This window comes from Scatophagus argus, chromosome 24 (assembly GCF_020382885.2).
Source record: "Scatophagus argus isolate fScaArg1 chromosome 24, fScaArg1.pri, whole genome shotgun sequence".
Classification (NCBI taxonomy): domain Eukaryota; kingdom Metazoa; phylum Chordata; class Actinopteri; family Scatophagidae; genus Scatophagus; species Scatophagus argus.
In genome coordinates, this window is record NC_058516.1 from 6,865,447 (window position 1) to 6,884,661 (window position 19,215).

General features: G+C 42.2%; 4 protein-coding genes across 4 annotated transcripts in view; 2 read left to right on the forward strand and 2 right to left on the reverse strand.

Annotated features, from left to right (window-relative positions):
- Positions 1-381: 381 nt before the first annotated feature.
- Positions 382-5,661, reverse strand: LOC124055778 (gap junction beta-2 protein-like). Its single transcript, XM_046382900.1, has 6 exons — positions 5,477-5,661; positions 2,197-2,368; positions 1,942-2,094; positions 1,255-1,403; positions 966-1,172; positions 382-748 (listed from the first exon to the last, which is right to left on the reverse strand). The coding sequence occupies exons 2-6, from the start codon at positions 2,365-2,367 to the stop codon at positions 673-675; spliced, it is 756 nt and encodes a 251-aa protein (XP_046238856.1). The 5' UTR covers position 2,368; positions 5,477-5,661; the 3' UTR covers positions 382-672.
- Positions 4,752-6,610, forward strand: sap18 (Sin3A-associated protein). Its single transcript, XM_046382902.1, has 4 exons — positions 4,752-4,966; positions 5,914-6,023; positions 6,099-6,221; positions 6,336-6,610. The coding sequence occupies exons 1-4, from the start codon at positions 4,895-4,897 to the stop codon at positions 6,490-6,492; spliced, it is 462 nt and encodes a 153-aa protein (XP_046238858.1). The 5' UTR covers positions 4,752-4,894; the 3' UTR covers positions 6,493-6,610.
- Positions 6,611-7,164: 554 nt separating this feature from the next.
- Positions 7,165-10,417, forward strand: rtraf (RNA transcription, translation and transport factor). The gene is made up of 8 exons (XM_046382901.1): positions 7,165-7,355; positions 7,919-8,043; positions 8,231-8,330; positions 8,717-8,794; positions 8,931-9,019; positions 9,237-9,305; positions 9,555-9,603; positions 9,820-10,417. Exons 1-8 carry the CDS (start codon positions 7,295-7,297, stop codon positions 9,972-9,974), a joined length of 726 nt encoding a protein of 241 aa, XP_046238857.1. The 5' UTR covers positions 7,165-7,294; the 3' UTR covers positions 9,975-10,417.
- A 1,096-nt stretch (positions 10,418-11,513) lies between these two features.
- Positions 11,514-19,215, reverse strand: part of nid2a (nidogen 2a (osteonidogen)) — a 43,008-nt gene continuing 35,306 nt past the window's right edge. Inside the window, 9 exon segments of the mRNA XM_046382884.1 lie at positions 11,514-11,599; positions 13,684-13,796; positions 13,902-14,025; positions 14,135-14,292; positions 16,206-16,377; positions 16,471-16,600; positions 16,887-17,059; positions 17,172-17,272; positions 17,355-17,484. Coding sequence (XP_046238840.1) covers positions 11,589-11,599; positions 13,684-13,796; positions 13,902-14,025; positions 14,135-14,292; positions 16,206-16,377; positions 16,471-16,600; positions 16,887-17,059; positions 17,172-17,272; positions 17,355-17,484 — 1,112 coding nt within the window. The 3' untranslated portion in view covers positions 11,514-11,588.

The window sequence follows — 19,215 nt, forward strand, 5'->3', positions numbered from 1 at the left end:
CTAAAACTTCTACAGTTTTAGTCCACAAACCTTTCAAACAAGCAAAGTTTAGAGCTCCATATAACGATTTTATAATGATTTATGACAAAAGAGACCGCTTCGTAGCACTGACTGAACTAATATTTCACCGCGGCTGGTTGTCATGGAGTGAGATCACCTTTTCACCACACATTCCTGCTCTAACCTGACACACAGACCTGTCAGTCGGACTGCAGTGGCGGTCGGTGACCAGCAGAGGTCAGCAGAGGTCTATACAGTAGATCACATCTGTTGTAAACGAAAATAGATTTGTTTGTCTTGTTCACGGCAGCTTTTCTTTATTTCTTTTGTCAGAACAGTCAGATAGATTTTTAAGACTTAAAAAGATGTTAAGGAGTCATATTGTTAAGATGAGATAAATCTTTATTTGTGGACAGGAAGTGAGAAAAGGCGAGTACTGACACGGTCTGAATATCATGTAAATATGCATTTTTGAGTTGCTGACACTGATTCCATCCTCTCCTCCCACTGATTGTTACACCTTAGGTATCACAGAAAATGTTCAGTTGTATTTCCACATGTTTTGGGTCATTCAGGTGTGTACCACTTGTTGTTTCAAGTCTTCTTAAATTCTTTCGTCATCATGTATCATCCACCGTGTTGCTGCTTTTCTCAAGTTGGGATGAGTAACTTCTAGTTTGCCTTATTTTGCATTCTCTCCCTGCTGGATTTGTTGCTTGTCTTCTTCTCCCTCTGATCACAGAGATTTCTGAAACAAGGAGGTACACATGGATTTAAAGACTTTATGCATTTTGATAACCCAGATGAAGGATGAAGGACTTCAGAATCTGACAGGCCTTGAAACATTTAGATTGCATGAGCTGATCAGACTCGAACATGTGGAATTTTAACGTAGCTAAAAACGACAACTGATGGAATAATTAATAAATTAATCAGCTGACTGTCTGACTAATTAATACCTCTACCTAGTGACAGCCTTGGAAACGAGATATGCAAGTTCAGCCATGTTAAGGACCATGCAGACAGAAGAAGCGGTGGCCATGAAAACAGTGAAGATGGTTTTCTCAGTGGGGCGTGAGATGAAGCAGTCCACCAGGTTGGGACACGGCCACTGATCACACTGCACCAGACGGGGCATCTGAAAACCATCATACACCACATACAGGGCATACCTGCACAGACACAGACACATACTCTATGGCAGCAGACCAGCAATATGGCGGGCAGACAGAAGATCAGAAACATAAATCTTACATGAAGCCTCCTTCAAACAGCAGCCTAAATACCAGGCTGCAGGCGTATGTCCACCAGAGGGCGCCAGCTATTGGGAGTCTGCGTTTCTTTCGAGTCTCCAACTCTTCATCCTGGCCTTTGCTGCTGAGGAAGCCAGCTCTACCAGAACTCTGTCAAATGACATGAAATGATACGAAGAGATAAAATAAGACAAGACACGGCCACAACAGACATGAAATGATAACATGACATGATAAAACAAAACCGGATAAGAGGTGACACCAGAACACAACAAACGTGATGACATGAAAGGACATCACATGACACGACAAGACAACGAATGACACAACAGATAAAATAACACATGAACAAAACCAGAAAAACTGCCAGAAAAGACACGACGACTCATAACACAAAAAGACCACCGGTGACATGACATGATGTGACATAACAGAAAGAGATGAGACAGGACCAAGAAAAGACCTTACATGACATGGAATGACCTGAAAAGACATAACATGAGAGGACCAGGCCAGCAAAGACACAAAGAATACAAAGACATAACGCAAGACATGTGCTAAAAGATCCAACGAGATGAGACTTGTAAGGAGTGACAGGATGGAGAACAGGACAAGACTTTGGATGACGAGAGGAAACAGTGAGGTTGTCTCCCAGCAGGATGGCGGACATATTAAACAGCACACACACCTGTAGGAGCCTCTTCTTATCACCGTGGTTCCGATAGGCAACATACATCGCAACCAGGAGCGTTGGCGTGGACACAAAGACAAGCTGAAGACACCAGAGGCGGATGTGGGAGACGGGGAAGAACTGGTCATAGCAGACGTTTTCACAGCCAGGCTGAAAAACAGACAGAGACAAACAGATTGTCGCGCCACTGACAATATAACAGAGGGAAACGGCATCTTGACCACGTTACATCCCACACACACACACCAGTACCTGCAGAGTGTTACAGGTGAAGTCAGACTGCTCATCTCCCCAGACGCTCTCGGCAGCAACCACCAGCACCATGACCCGAAAAATAAACAGCACAGAGAGCCAGACTTTACCCAAGCTGGTGGAGTGACGGTTCGCCCCGACTAACTGAGCATACAGAGCGGGCCAAGACATCCTGGGAAAACAGGCAGAAACATGAGCACAGGATTACAAGAAAATGACAGCAGTTGCCAGCATAAAAGTTGTCTTTTATTGTACCAGGTGTGGTTCGTTTCATTTGAACAGCAACACAGATGGAAATCCAGGAGGAAGATGAAAGCAGGAAGGGGAGACGAAACAAAAGAGAAGTTTGAAAGAAGAGGTGGATGAAAAGGAATGAAACCGAGAGGAGGAGGAGGAGGAGGAGGAGAGAAGGCCCAGTGCCAACATTCATGTGAACCGATGAACCTTTCTGCCCACTGCGAACTGTACTGAACGAAGCCCACTCAACTAAAAACACACTGAACACACAGTGCGAACACACTACTACAGTCCTCGCTGAGCCTTACCATTCACATTTAGAGAAAGACTGATTTTTCAAAACATACCCTGATATGATGACATGTTCCTTAAGAGCACTTGTTTCAAAATCAAAAATCCAAACAATGCAAATCATGATTGTGCTATTTTGTTTCTAAAATTCAATTTCCATAAGCACTGACACTTTTTCCAAATCTGCAAGATAATGTACTTTTCTCACCTTACGTCTGGAGAGGTCAGATGGTTTTCAAGAAAACATCCCTCATGGTCCTTTGCAGCAGAAGAACAAACGGTGCTGCAGCTTCAGAACGAAATAAAAACTGAACGGAAGTTTGATCCGCTGAACAAAACACAAAGCTGCATCCCCCGATTCCTTTGCATGACATAAAAGATGCGCCTTCAGTGTCAAGTCACCCAGAACGATTGATAAGACTTCCTGTGATGACTTTCAAAATAAAATCTCAAAGTAGTAAAGCTGCGGCAGTTTTTTGGAACAAGATCTCCTTGCACAGCCTGTCTTCATAACAAGCGTCCTGTTTGCTTTTTGTCGGACTCTCGCAGCCACAAGGGTGCAGAAATCATCGATTAGTCTTGTTAAAGGTTTCTCAACCTCAACACAAGATAATACATAATCTATTTTTAAAATCAACTCCTTTAATTTTGCCACTATTAATTTGACAGTAAGGATGTTAACACAAATCAGGGGAAGTCAAGGGGTTAAGAGAACAAAGTTGTATGTGTGTGTGTGACAGAGAGAGAGAAAGAAAGAGAGCGAGATCCCAGTGTGACTGTAACAGGACACAGGTAGAGTCTACAGATCAAACCACTGCTTGGCAGCAGTCAGCCTAGAGGACAGTGCAGCTCTGTGTGCCGCTAATGACTGTGACCGATGAGCTTTTCCCACTGTTTGTTGAAGTGTGGGAGCAAAAGCCAACTTTGTCAGTTTACATTGTGGATATTCAAAAAACTGAAATGCAAAAAATACATATAAACATAAAAATAATAAACATATTTGGCATATTCTGCTTGAGCTACAATGTTGGCATAGGTTTATAACTTGAGATTTGAAGACATCAGTGCACAAATGGAAAAAAAATGTATAATCTTGTTGAAGTATTATCTTTTGATTACAAGTTTCTAATCATCAAGACAGAGTTGTTTCAGATTGCAGACTCTGTATGTAGACTCTGCTCCACATCACCTCATATAACATGACACTGCAAAACGAGCAGAAAATGAGCCTGAAGGGCAGGAAGATGTCCGGAGTTGAGACAGAGAGGGCATGTTACTAATGGGGTCATTAGGCGAATAACAGCGACACTTACTCCTGATGCATATCAGTGAATGGATATCAGTGTCAGGACTGGACTCAAAGACCCACTGTTTGATCTGTCAGTCAGGACAGGGCTTAAAAAAAAGAAACAGTGGGAGAAAGGCTGGCGGACTGTTTCAAGCTATCCATTCTGATGCGAGGTGGTGAATGAGTAGGGAGAAAGGCGGGGAGAGAGAGAGGTAAAATAAAGCTGATTGTCAAACTAGCTCCTGATCAGCCAGCCAGGGGAGAACAGAGAGGGCCAGTGTCAGGAAACACACTGTACAAACACACACTGTATATGTTACGTAAAGAACACACACTGTAGTGAGCGAGGGGGCGAGCAGCATGTGACTGAATAGCAGGTCTCAGCTCCGTAGGTGGACTTGATTTACTGGTCCTACTGTAAGAAGCCGTGTACAACAACTGCAATACGTCCTGATGATTTCTGGAGTGTTTTGTAAGATTCAGATTTTTGTCACTTTACAGCATATTATCAATGCCACCATGTCTCTGCACATTTCACTTGATGTGTTGAAGTGATGAGCTGAAACTGTGATACTACATCATATAACAAAGGCAGAGCATTTAAAATACGAAAATACGAAAAGTGAATTGATTAAAATGCACAGGGAAGTCCATCCATTACGGCTGAGTAATGATACATCAATTACTTTGCAATGAACTAAGTACTTCATAGATATTCACTCCGAAACAGTAGAGGGCGATGCAGATATCATAGGTCAAAAGCACACCGGAAACGGATACAGTTAAGGGTTCAGTTGTTGCTGCAGCTGCGACAAAAAAAAGTCCAAGCAAGGTGGTAAAAAGCACTACCTAACTGTATTAATACATCGGCGAGAAATAACAATGGCCCTTGAATCGCGTATCACACAGGAAGAAATCAAGAAGGAACCAGAGAAGCCCATTGATCGAGAAAAGGTAGACAGCGGGATTTTATTTCAGAGCCGGGTTTAACGTGTTTAACAAGCTCGAGCAAGAGCTAACTTGGTTCGGTTAGCCATAAATGGTAACAGTTTGAAAGCTGGTTGATTTGAGCTTAACAAACTCCAAAATATTACCACTCAGGCAAAACATACATCAAAACTGTTGCTTTATTTTTAAGCTGCGTGATGCTCTACATCACCAGTTAGACTGAATAACAGGAAACTTAATAGCATCCTCCGCGACTTGCTAGTGCTTGCTAGCGTGCTAGCTAACATAAAATAATAAACATCCTTTAATCTCAAACCAACGGAGGAAGACATTTTGTAGGTTGAGTTGCTTAAATTGAGACTTTGGTGATAACTGACTAAATATTTTACTCGTGGACTACGGTAAAGTCAATGAATGAACTGTATTGGACAAATACAATCTAAATGTTTTTTATGCTCGATGGTAACGTTACACTCACAATGTAACGCTAGCAAAAAGTAACTTTCAGTCGCTCACCCCTCGGTTGTCCTGGTGGGCCGAGCGCTTTGTGTTTGTTGTATTGCACCCACCGACGGTACAGAGGTACTGGTGACTTTCAGGAGGCACTTGGGTGGGAATATGATTTACACCTCCATTCATTTGGCTTCGAAAAAGCAAACCAAACGAGATTTAATTTTGATAAGTAGGTGTGTGCGGTATCCATGCATGCGTGTAGATGTTAGATGTTGAATCGCATTAACAAAGGAAAAAGACGGCCTTAACTCGTTACATTCGTATTGATTGCTGTAGGGCCACATAATTGCACTTGGAGAAGTCTATTTTGATATATACCTTTTTTACTCAGACTTAAAAGATCATCTGTCTGTATTGTCTTGCACAGCCAGCGATATACTACCATCTATGTACTTAACTTTTTCTTGAAACCTTGTGTTTGATGCTTATTTGTGCTACAGACTTGCCCCCTTCTGCTACGAGTATTTACCACCAACAGTGGCAGACACCACAGAGCAGATGAATTTGCCCGTGGCAACGTTCCATCCAGTGAGCTGCAGATATATACATGGTGAGACAGGGAACATTTCACTCTATTTATTTGTTGTTGTATGGAGTAGGGCTTCATTCTGTGTGTGCCTTTCAGGATGGACGCTACTCTGAAGGAGCTGACTAGCCTTGTAAAGGAAGTGTATCCAGAGGCCAGGAAAAAGGGGACCCACTTCAGTTTTAACATCGTCTACCCTGACCCCAGAGGCAAAGTGTACAGGTTTGTGTTACTGCAACAACACTGGCTGGATACATGAAGCATGCTAACTTGCTATTTGGTCTGGTGAATTTGTGTGCTCCATATTTTGAAACATGTGCCTGTCCCCTATTGCAGGTTGAAAGATATCGGCAGCACCGTGTCCGGCAGGAAGGGCGCAGATGACTCGATGACATTGCAGTCTCAGCGCTTCCAGATTGGAGACTATCTGGACATAGCTATCACCCCACCCAACAGAGCCCCACCACTTGGCACACGCATGAGGCCCTTCTGAACGTGCACACACATACACACACCAACCTTCACTTTTTGTTTATTTTTTCCATTGCTTCATCTTGGATGGTTTTTGGTTCATTTTATAAAATGTGATGTGAAATAAAGATGTCTTTTTTTCCCCAATGTTTCTTCTTTCTGTATAACACACTCTAGGATGGAAATTGGAATTTAATACTTTATTTGTATTTTTTACTTAGCTGCGTTTGTATTGTGAAAAGCTCACCATTTGATCAGATTTAAGGCTGTCCAAGAATAATAAGCATATTTGGAGTCAGAGTTCGTGGTGGCACCTCAGTGATGATTCAGATTTTAAAGTTAGTAGAAACAATAAATACAATACATTGTAACGGCTCTGAAAATCATGAAGGTTTGGACCTAGTTAAAATATGAAATATCATCAGTGCTGTCATTTATGGTTGATTTCCAACATTGAAATAAGTCAAATGCTTCTCAAAACTGCTGCAATCTTATGTTACAGAAATTATACAAATTGAAAACTAGGTTTTTGAGTATTCAAAGCCAAGAAACAATAGCATCTATCAAAAGATAGAGAGACCTACACAATCTCTCAGAAATTGCTATTTTGGCAATGCTATACTAACGCTGAAATATTACTCTTAGATGTGGTGCAGAACATTAGCAAGGACAATTTATTTTGATAGTCTTGACCGGAAGTTGTAGGGTGTCAGGAGGCGCATGCGCCATGATACATGCTTGCTGACAGCTAGCAGCAGACGCAGCCAGATTAGCCAGCTGTTAGCTGAAGAAAGTGGTGATTTACACACAAAACTGACGTTGAAATGTTTCGGAGAAAACTAACAGCGCTAGATTATCACAATCCCAATGGATTTGATTGCACAGGTAAGAAATAAACTCGTAAAGGAGCTCTTGAATTAGCCAACTGTTGGGGCCGATTGACGTGTATGCAGGAATCACAAGTTCTTTCAATGGAGACACGACAAACACCGCTTATAAAATCGTGGCTTAATGGTGCCTTTTGGCTGACGACCTTTCATGTTAGTTAGAACACGAGATAAAACATTTTACAACGACTTACTATACCACACTTTTATTCGGCGTAGCTAACTCTAAAGTTAAAAGAAAGCATGCAATTTTGCCCGAGAAATTAATGTTATTACTTGTGAACGTGAAAATGAGCAGTCTAACAATTACCATATAATATGAAAAGGGATGTTTCACTGTTCGCTGAGATATGCTCACTGAGAAGTCTGCCTTGTTTTTTTGACTATGACTATCAATTTACCACCGTTAGAGGAGTGATTTAAAATGCTAGCTATCCCGTAAATAATGATTTAATCCCTGCGTTAAGCAACGTAAGCTCTTTAGCACAGGACGTCTGATTGTTGTATGTCGCTGCTGAGATGTTGACATCTGTCCATGTGTATTGTGTTCTCTCTGCACAGATGAGACTCAGTTTAGGAACTGCATCGTGTGGCTGGAGGACCAGAAGATTCGACATTATAAGATAGAGGACAGAGGAAACCTGAGGAACATCCCGAGCTCAGAGTGGCCCACAGCCTACCAGAAGGTGAGACCACCATCAGTTTAGATCATCATTCAGACAGTCCGAGACAACTTGGACCATTTGAGTACTCTATAATATCACCTTAAGAATCACGTGATTGGTATTTGTGAGTAGGCTACTACCACAGAACTGTGGTACTCACTTTTATACATGCCTGATATGTCTCTGCGTGTCCTTTTTCTGTGTGTAGTACCTGCAGGACGTGAACTGTCCATTTGGAGTTCAGGAGAGGCAGGAGGCTTTAGACTGGTTACTGGGCCTGGCTGTAAGATATGAATATGGAGACAATGGTCAGTAGGCGTGTGTCTGTTATGATAACTGCACAGTCAGTGGAATGTTTTAAAGGCTAATTCTGGATAGAGTGACTGGTTTTCAATTTTAGTCTGAGCTGGAAGACATGATATGCTACTATGTTGTAATACTGATGGTGACCAGTAGATGGAGACATTATAAAAGGAATAATGTTTCTGAATGATGCCAACTCATCATCCTCCTTTTTCTGCACAGTCAAGTTATTCTTTTACAGAAACTGTTGGAATCCAGTAAACAAATTAAAGCACGTTAAATAACCTTTGTCCTCACACAACACGCTAATATATTCTCTGTACACTGCAAGAAAGTGGCACTTTAAGAGGTCAGCGTACATAAAGCATCTATGTTTTGTGTGTCTGCTCAGTGGAGAAGTACAGGAAGTGTGAGCCACTGGCAGCCTCCAGCAACACCAAAGCAGCCGAGCCACTCATCAACCTTGACAGTAAGAAGAAACAGTTCTGTGCTGCTCTGCCCGTCCTTGCACTTTGCTTTCTCACATTCTTTCTTTTCCCCTTTTGATCTCGCCATCTCTTTGTTCCAGGTGAAAGATGAACTCATCATTTGTTTGCCTTTTGCAGGTAATTCTCCAGATTTCAAAGCAGGAGTGTTGGCTCTGGCCAACATCCTCAAGATACAACGGCATGATGACTACTTGGTTATGCTCAAGGTAGGAGTACACTCATACACCCCGTGTGTGTGTGTGTGTTAACAGACTTTTTGCTTTTACATTTCTGTTAAATGTTTTCATAACATAATTTTAATTTTGTGTCTCTGATCGATGAAACTGAAGGCACACTTAGGCTCATTTTTATTACTGCTATATACTTAATTCATGGAAAATTCTCATATAAATCAGTTTGTCTGTTTTCATGCACTCCTGCCAGGCCATTCGTATTCTGATCCAGGAAAGACTTTCTCCAGAAGCCATCAGCAAAGCCAGCCAGAAAAAGGAGGTACTGTGAACTGAAGAGGCACATATTTAATATGAAGAATGACTGAAGTGGCAGAAGTTAAGATATCCGGACTTTAGTGCCTCGTTTCCACTTTCTGAGTCATACGATGACCCAGTTCGGTTTTGATCCCAGGCACTTTGAGTGCGGAGGAAAAGTTGGATTCGCTGGTTTTTGGTCTTGATTTTGGTCTTCACTTCAGGATGATATTGTCTCTTTAATTGGACTGTTATCCCAATCTGTGTTTCTCAGGGTGTCCCAGTAGCTTTAGACAAGCACCTCTTGGGTTTCGACACTGGAGGTGAGTTAAAATGAAGCGTCGTTATGTTTCATGTTGTCATAGGATGATTTTTCCTTTGCAGTTTTGTCACATTTGCAGGACATTTAGAGGAATTTAGAGACATGAACAGGTTAAGTCAGTATTTCAAAGTCTCCCTGCAATGTGGACCAGTGTGAGCACATATGTATCCAATAAAATGTTGTCATCAGTGGGAAACTAAAGTCAATTTCTGCTCAGATGCGACTCTGAACGAAGCGGCCCAGATCCTGCGCCTGCTGCACATCGAGGAACTCAGGGAGCTTCAGACCAAGATCAACGAGGCCATCGTAGCCGTTCAGGCCATCATAGCCGACCCCAAGACAGACCACCGGCTGGGCAAGGTCGGGAGATGAGAGCGAGGATGAAAAGGAAAGCTGGAGGGAGGGAAGGAGGGGCTGAACCACAGAAGTTTTAATTTGATTTTTTTTCTTTGTTTGAATTGGACATAAATGAGTTTGTATCTTTTTTTCCAGTCGTTGCATGAGATCAGACTGTTCAAATTGGGAATTTGGAGCAAAGCTGAGCAAATGCCAAGTTTGCAGATGCTCGCCAGAGTTGTTGCTGAATAATTGATGCTGAAAATTTCAACTGAATTGATGTTATTACTTTCTTCAGAGACTTTTGTCGGACCTTCTGGTCATCTCCACAGGGATGCTTCTGAAATATTCAGAATGATTTGTATCTTTTTTCTCTTTTGTCTGACAAACTTTTTTTTTTTGCAGATGGAAGAAAAGCTTATTTTGAAATGGTTTACACTGATGCTGTATGGGAAAACGCATAAATACAGCTGAATAGAGTTTGGCTCCTGTGCTTCTTGTGTGGTGGATGTTTGGTGATAATTTTCCATTAAGGAGCATCACGGAATATACAATACAACACAATAACCTCCAAAGTAAATCAAGTACCAAATCACATTTTATTGTTATAAATATCACATCTTATAAAAAGATAAAGATTTGAAAAGTAGTAGTAAAAATATTTGGCTAAAAAGAAATTGTGTTATTTCATCCTGTGTGAAATACAGATTAGTAGTGCAGAGAAATGTGGCCAGGCTGAGGAAGACATTAAAATCTATTTCACTGACTCAACAAAGGGAACGATTTTCAACTTGGCATATTTTGTGGAATTTGAAAAGAGAAAATGTTTGTTACCATTTAGGTAACACAACATGTTTATCCCATTTCTTATCAGAAAATTTGGCATAATTGCCAAATCTGCTTTTTTTTGGTCGAAAGTTCAATGAGAAGATTGTTACCACTCTCATCTTCATGCTGAATATTAAACTAGGGCTGAGAAATAATAAGCTTAGCGCAGCCTAGCAGAAAGACTGAAAGTAGCCTGGCTACCTGTCCAAAAATAGGCAATAATCCCTCTTAAAAACTTAAATATTTTTTACACATCATTTTGAGTGAGCTTTGGAGGTACTTCATATTCATTTTTCTGTCCAGAATCCACTGCTGAAGTGGTAGTAAGTCAGTAGCCTGAGCTCACAAGCCATTGCAGCCAATTGACCAAAAGAAATCTGATGCTGGAACAGTTTTAAAGCTCTTCATATGATTTTTCTGTGGCATGAAAGAAAAGAAAAAAAAATCTACACATACATTTTAAAATCTGATTTTGTTTTTGTGTATCTTTTTAATCGATAGAAAAAAAACAACTCACGTACAAAAATACAGTAGAAAAAACAAACAAAAATGAGGTATAAAACAAATTTACAAAACATTTATTTTGGGGTTATATCTGTAAGGTGAGATAAAGGGGTTGGGGTCAGGGTTAGAGTTAGGAGGAGGGGTTGTAAATTTGCTCCGACAATCGATCTGGCAACAGGAAGCCATCTTGCTCCCTACCGAGTGTCCTTTCTTCTGAGGAACACTGGAGAGGGCACTTTTTTCAGGTGGTCCTGCCCTCTGATCACGTATTGCCCCAGAATTTTAGCACCAAAGGAACCCGCGGCCGCCAGTCCATCGTTATTGACTCCCTGAGGCACAGAAATCATAAATTGGCTCATTTAAAGACTTCGACACACATCAAATTTGTAGCGGAAACCCCCCCACACCCCTTTAAATTTATAGCTCCTGGAGGAAACAAAGAGTTACAGGCCTGATCTTTCTCTTCCTGTGTGAATCCAAATGTGTCGGGATGAAAGCCTAAGTGCTGTGTCGGCTTAATGACAGAACAAACGGACCCTCCATTCTGGACAAAGCCCTACACTTAACAACTTGTGGCGACTGTGAATTATCTCTATAAAGAGCATGTGTGAGTGTGTGCTCATGTATTCGACAATGACAGCTTTTAAGCCTCTTACAACCAGCTCCCAAACCCTTAACAAGTGCGCTTTGGAGCTGTCATCATGGTCAGAATTACATCACACATCTTTTTGAAGCAAGTGGCTGTTATTTCGTCTGAGGCTTTAAGAGAGTGTCAGAGGACGTGCAGACGTGACATTTACAGCAACACACACACTGGTGACAGCCATCATTCTGACCAAACTGGCCCAATGCGGGCAGATTTTACACTCTCTGCAGATGCGTGCAACTTTGTCTGACAACGACACCTACCAAGGTGCTACTTTCAGGATTATCCTGTGTTTAGAGGGCTACTTTGTACTTTAAAGGTGCTTAACGTGAGGCTTTGAAAGGACTCGAAGACATCTGCAGACATCAACACATCAAACATGACACACACAAACACAAAATACAGGTAGAGGGTCGTGCACAGCTGTGTAATCATTGTTCTTTGGTCTGGTGTACACACACACACACGGGCCGCAAGTAGAGGGTCGCAGACAGCTGTGTAATCACTGTCCATGGGTGTGTGTGTGTGAGAGACATTATCAAACACACACACACACACACACATAGATGTGGAGCAGAGGCTGTGTGACAACTGTTTTCTGAGTGCGGGGGAAAAACCACAAACTTGGGTTTCTTCATACTTTGTATGACATAAAAAAATGTTCTGTGTCCATCAGACTCTAAGCCAGTGCTTCTCAATTATTTTCTGTTGCGCCCCCCCCCCCAGCAAGTAGAAAACAATTCGCGCCCCCCCCGCCGTGACTATAAATAATAGTAATAATAATATGTAATAATATTTAATAATATGTAATAATAGGAAGCTAACAGTGCTCGCTGGTTTACTGAAGTAGCATTCACAAAGCGGGATGATTGTTGGCAATATTCGGCACGTTTTGGCTGAAAAATCTCCAGCGGCTTATCAGCATGATTGGGATGTAATGTCTTCAAGTGGCGCCTTAATTTATTTGGCTTCATGCTGTCCGCTGCCAACATTTTTAGACAGTAAACACACCGGTCTTTCGTCTCCCACTGTAGTCACAGTGAAGCCAAGCGCTACATATGCTTCGTCATATTTCCTCGTCTTAGCTTTCGGGTGAGTTACTTTTGTCTCATTATCTTCGTCTCTCTCCGCCTTTCTTCTCATCCCTGTTAAAAATTTCTTCATGTTGTCTCTTAAGGGTTCGCTTACTGCACTTCATATCGCCTGCTCGGTGCAAAAAAGCCGCTACACCATAGAGCTAATACTCCCTGCGCACACTCTGACAATGAGAGCGCCACTGCCAACTACTGTAGTGGATGTGCAATTACACTTTATTCTAGTACGGCAAAAAAAGCATGTTCCCCAGGGTCACACGCGCCCCCCCTGGCATCGCCCCGCGCCCCCCCAGGGGGGCGCGCCCCACTATTTGAGAAGCACTGCTCTAAGCCAACACTCTCCTCCACTGCCTCCTGATGAAGGGCAAAGTGTGTTTTCTGTCTCAGTGTAAATGCAGCCTTCAGGGTTAAGGTGACATCTGGTGGGAGCTGACTAATGTGATGACATCACTGCACACAAACCAATGAGATCACTGACTGCTACACCTTGAAGCCAGAGTGTGTGTGTGTGTGAGGGCATTTGATTTTTATCACACAGAGCCGAAATTACCTGTCTGACCAGAGTCTGAACAGAGTGTGTGTGTAAGAAACATCAAGTCAACCCCATTAAATCAATAATGCATCACAGCATGTTTAGCCTTTATTCAAATGTGGGAAAGTGGAAATTTCTCACCTGATAAACAGTGGCTGGCTGCTATGGCGATGCCGTACAGATGAGAGCGCTGGTCAGGCAGGTATTCATCGGTGAACTGACTGCTGTCTTTGCTCACTGCGATCACTCCATCCCTACGAAGCAGCAGACAGAAACAGATCATTGATAGGTGACTGGTAATGTGATGTAACATTATGGTGGTGAAACAGACACACAGGAAGAAGAACAAACATGGCTACCTCCTCCAGTCAGTGTAATAGAAGTGGTTCCTGTAGTAGACCATGCTGAACGGGTAGTTTAGGCTGGGGTGGATCACTCTTCGACCTGAACCATCCGGGGATACACACTCTAAACGCTTTGTACCTGACAGCCAGAGCAAAAGAAAAAGAAGGATCATTATTATCTCCAGCATATTGATTTTCACATTCGAACAGCTGTACCAGTAACAGTGGTGGTAGGCAGTAGTGTTTACCTGCATCGGCCCAGCACACCTGTCCTGAGGAAGAGTCATACGTGAGAGCATTTGGCAAACCAATCCCGTCTGACACCACCACCCTGCGGTTCTGACCGTCCACTGATGAACTCTCGATCTTTGGGGCCTCTCGGTTCCAGTCTGTCCAGTACAGAGTGCTGCAGCGAGGAAAACAGGTGTGACATTTAAAACTCCATCCACATAATCTGGGCTGGATTTCTGCACTATGTCGACTACTTTAGAGTGGAGAAGTAAACATATTTTTGCAGCTGCTGTTATTTGCATGAGTGCTGGGATCTGGCAAATATAAAGAGATGAGGAAAACCACACACACACACACACACACACACAAGTGGGTACATATGGGTACAAGAGCAAAGGGCTCAAGGGACGAGCTGTCTCATGCTGATGAGGTCACGGTCAGGTTACTGTGAGCAACATGCGACCTTTGACCCCAGCATTTTTTGAGTCTGTTTCATCCAGACGCATCAGAAAATACAGACCACGCTTGGCTAACACAAATAGACAATTTTTTCGAACTCTGAATAAACAAGCTCTTCCATATTTCTCCTGGATGTTTTTGCGATGACTAAAATCATATTTTATTGTTTCCAACATTTCAGAGTTTACTCAGCAGGATGACAAGAGCGCTGTAGGCACAGCATGTGCGGGCTGCTTATGACGCCATACTGCTTTTCATCTGTAGATGATGGTGTACATGTGGGCAGTCCACTGGGAGCAACAGGTAACACACACCACATGAGCAATCAACCTACACACACACACACACACACCATATGTTTATGAGTGTGTACGTTAATCAGTTTGATGAACCTATGGGCGAACAGATGTTGCTATGCGAGACATTCATACACGTGCACATGCTTTTCTAATGTGAGTGCACCTAATTTCAGAGCGTCTGCTTCGCTGCGTGTGTGCGGGGGAGAAACATGTGCAGGCTCAGAAATCACAGAGCACATGCTTAATCATATGTGTACCCGTGTGAAACGGTAATTATCTTTAGGACTTGGCTTTTTGTCAGAAAACATACACAGACACACAGTTGGCCTCGAGTCAGACAATAAAGCTTAAAACTTTATGCTGTCAAACCAAAAATGTGAGACACTCAAGGTTTTATAATTTGGGTTATTGTAGCAAAATTTTATCATTTGTTTCAACCACACTGACACACATATACACACACACATGCACTGCCTTGTTCTCTCTCTCTCTCTCTCTCTCACACACACACACACACACATTCTGTCTCCCACACACATAACTGTTGGTTATGTGATTAGTTGCAATGATGTACAGCAGATGTTATTCCTGGAAAGCTGACCAATACAGCTTTCATTGCCTATGTGTGTGTGTGTGTGTGTGTGTGACTGTCCAGGATTAAGAGCATAAGTAAATCCTGTGCAGTTTTCTTGGCTCAGTTTGGTGCAACACAGAGAGGAGAAGAAAGCACTAAAAGTCACTTTAATAACAGGATTATCAAACGTGCGTCGATAAAGAGACACTCCACCCTGAAAACCATGTCCCATCGATTTTCCTGCGATCGCCCATCTGATGAAGTCATGTTTGGGTCACATTCTCCAAAGTCCAGAAACCAGACTCAACAAAAATCCTTCCTGCTAAATGGCTTTAAATATAATCTACACTGTACTAATATATGAGATACAGGCCTGGCTGACTCACAGCCTGTCTAAGGACTTTAATGTGTTGAAATGTGTTGTGCTAATGGGCTGAAAACCATCTGTGCCCTCTCCTGAAATGAAAACATTCTGGGTACAGTGAAAGCTCATTCTGCGTCAGCATAGCTCCTCCAGGATGTTACACTCGATCACGAAGAGATTGTGTGATTGTTTGTTTGTTTCTTGTTCACAGAAGAGATTTGTACATGTTTGCAAATCCAGACTAAACACTCCCAAGGGGTATAGATGTGGAAGGTTTTCTAAATCGAATTATATGAGCTTCAATTTTTGCAACTTTAAGCAAGACAAAAAAAAAAAATGCAAAAAGACAGAAACACAAAAAGAGAAGCTGTTGAAAGGACAGAGGACTTTACCCGGTGGAGGAGACCACTATGATGGCTCGAGGGTTGACCAAGTCTGAGTCAAACAGCGTCCGCCTCCCGCTGCCGTCCAGGTTGGCGCTTTCGATCACGTCAGGGTTTGAGTCGACCCAGAACATAAGCCTACGCCTGACGTCCACTGCCAAACCCTCTGGACTGACCAGATCTACATGGAGCAGTGAAACCATACAGAGATCATTTCGAACATCAAACAACAGTTATTATGGAAATTATAGTACGTAACTGTGTGTGTTCTCACTCGTGTTAATGAGCATCTCAGGCTCGGCTCCAGGCGCCATTGAAGCTCTGTTGATTGTTCTTGCAGACAAATCTGTCCAGTAGACTCGGTTCTCTTTGCAGTCATAAGCTATACCAACGACTATGGAACCCTGCACACACACATACACATTTAAACATAAGCACACACGTCAGATATGCTAACATAGATTCACCACAGATATCACAGAATCACACACACCACAGAAAAACTGCCCCAACACTGATCAGATGCTTGCTAAAATGCCAGTGCAATGTGATCACAAGTCGGAGAATTTAGTTTCTGATTTTAGACACCAGGTGGTGTCCTGGTTCTGAACTCTTCCAAAATAATCAAAGAACCCCAAATCAAATAATTGACAGGATATGTAAACAAGTATCGATCCATTCATTGCTTACATGTAGAGTCAGTAGTGTTTTGGCCCGGGCTGCATCTAGTCTGGTCCCATTGAGAGGCAGCGCCCCTATTTTCTGCCCTTGAGCGTACAGCAGAGTGATGTCAGTGTTTGTCGGAGGGGTCACATCTGGGCGGGGCAATGGGCGCACGGTGGGTGGAGCCACTGAGGGAAGGCCTGGGACATAATGGGATAGGTTAAAAAAACAGTTCTGGGTATGATGGGTGGCATTAAACAGAAGTCTGATGTAACTTTGAACAGACATGTTGAAAGGCCACAAGATACTCACATGCAGGTTTGACAACATCATGTGATCGAGTACCAGGAACCTCACGGCCGTCCTGGTCCACACACCAACAGTAGGTGGTCTCTCCATAACACTGGACTGGACTGAGAGACAATTCAAAAGTAATTTGCCATTAAAATCAACTTTTGCTTCTGTTTTTGCTGTGTGTGTCTGTGTGGTTTGTACCTGAAATGTCCATCTGGCTCACACTGAGGCAAATACTGTTGTGACTCTGGTTTCCCACCATAGTGATCAATCAAACTGGTCCTCCATCGCTCACACACACTCTCAGGGCGCTGGGTTGGAGCCACAGGGACTGAGGGGGACACCAATCAAACACACCCAATACTGTTACTGTTTTTAAAGTTAAATATAATACCACATGGTTGTAAATTGCTGCTGTAATTTACCATGATCTAATTATATTCTTAGGGTGTTTTCCACCTCAACATTAGCGATGGGTGGACTGGTTGATAAACTATGTGAGGAGGCTGTGTGTTTAAGAGGCCCACACATCTTGCTTTTGTCAATATTGTTTACCTTGTAAAATCCCGTTAACAGCTCACTTTATAGGAGAGCCTTAAAACTAAACCTGAAACCACTTTAGACTTCCACTAATGTTTATACTGGCCACTCTGCACTCTTTCTAAACTAAGAAGGAGATTAGGGTACTATCTGAAAGGTGGGTGAAAAGAGAACAGCGATACAGCGACAGATTGTAGAGGTAAAGAGAAACAAAGACTAACTAAACAATTAGACTGATATCTCGCACTAAGTTTTTCCAGCAGGGTTTATTGTAGTGAGGGATAGCAAGCTGTAATCCAGCCTCATTTGGTTTTACTTCTATTTACTGTTTAACCACATGACCATGGAATTAGTGGTTCCTGTGTCTTTGACGTCCTTCCCAGAAATTGACAGCATGTGGATTGTCCACTAAATCAACGGCATTTCAATCCTTGGGCTGATTTATTTAGTTGGCAGTGACTTCTTATACTTATGTGGGTAGACTTAAAAAAGGACTAACTTCAACCAGCACACAAATAGAGTTTAATGTGAGTGTTTCATGCCTGCTAAATGTTCTGCTAACTTAATCGCAAATATAACAAAAATAGTCACATTTATGGGGTTACATCGATGCAATTAATGATTCTTCTTGTCTCAACTCCTGATATGGACCCATTTATAAATTCCAAAAAACGAGCAGGAAATGCCCCTGCCTTCCTTGTTAAGAACTATTACAGAAGAATCTTGAAATAAAACTCCAGTGCAGCAACCACCAGAAACGAGAGAGAGTCTGTGATTGCGATGTGCAGCTTCCAGGTGTGAATGAATGCAACCGATTATGAGGCAAAGAAGAAATGAAAGAAAGGTGTGAGTTCAGACAAGTTTTAAAAAACCAATGAGAGACTCAAATGTACAAACATGTGTTTCTGTCTGTGCATCTGTAGTGTGGGTGTTACACTGTTTTGTCACTCGCTGGTCAGACAGCCCGTCGTGTTTTGTTTTGGTTGCCTGGTGACAGCAAGCAACCCATCTTACCATGAAATGACCACTTCATATGTTTGGACGGTAATAAATGGAATTTATAGCGAGACCTGAATTTATAGAAAGGCCTCTGTGTGTACATTTGAGCATGAGTGTGAGGATGAGAAAGCATCACAAAGAGGCAAAGAATCAAATGATAATTTTCAGTTTCAATTGTTAATAGCCACAGGGACATGACTTGATTTTCCTCTGTTGTTTATACTTCTGTTTTTCTTTCCAAGCCAACTGGTGAATTCTCGTTCTACAGCTCAGTCTTTTCTTGCCAACATATAAATAAGGAGATGATTAACACTGTTTATAAAAGGCTACAGCCAGCAGCCTCTAAAACTCAATAATTAACATGATATATTTTTTTAATCCATACAAAAACAAATGTGTAATTTGTGGTTTTACAGGTTCTGTGGCAGACTATTTTCCAGGGCAGTGATTTCCTGGAACTTTGCTGTCACTTTGAGTGCAGACCAGTGAGCTTTACAGGTTCTCAGTAGTAAACGTGAATCGA

Coding starts and splice junctions, on each gene's coding strand:
- LOC124055778 (XM_046382900.1), bottom strand. CDS start 2,367: ATGTCTTGGCCCGCTCTGTATGCTCAGTTAGTCGGGGCGAACCGTCAC. Junction 1,404..1,941: donor ATAAGAAGAGGCTCCTACAG/GTGTGTGTGCTG, acceptor GTCATTTGACAG/AGTTCTGGTAGAGCTGGCTT. Junction 1,173..1,254: donor CTGTTTGAAGGAGGCTTCAT/GTAAGATTTATG, acceptor GTGTCTGTGCAG/GTATGCCCTGTATGTGGTGT.
- sap18 (XM_046382902.1), top strand. CDS start 4,895: ATGGCCCTTGAATCGCGTATCACACAGGAAGAAATCAAGAAGGAACCA. Junction 6,024..6,098: donor GAGCTGCAGATATATACATG/GTGAGACAGGGA, acceptor TGTGCCTTTCAG/GATGGACGCTACTCTGAAGG. Junction 6,222..6,335: donor CCCAGAGGCAAAGTGTACAG/GTTTGTGTTACT, acceptor CCCCTATTGCAG/GTTGAAAGATATCGGCAGCA.
- rtraf (XM_046382901.1), top strand. CDS start 7,295: ATGTTTCGGAGAAAACTAACAGCGCTAGATTATCACAATCCCAATGGA. Junction 7,356..7,918: donor CAATGGATTTGATTGCACAG/GTAAGAAATAAA, acceptor CTCTCTGCACAG/ATGAGACTCAGTTTAGGAAC. Junction 9,604..9,819: donor CTTGGGTTTCGACACTGGAG/GTGAGTTAAAAT, acceptor ATTTCTGCTCAG/ATGCGACTCTGAACGAAGCG.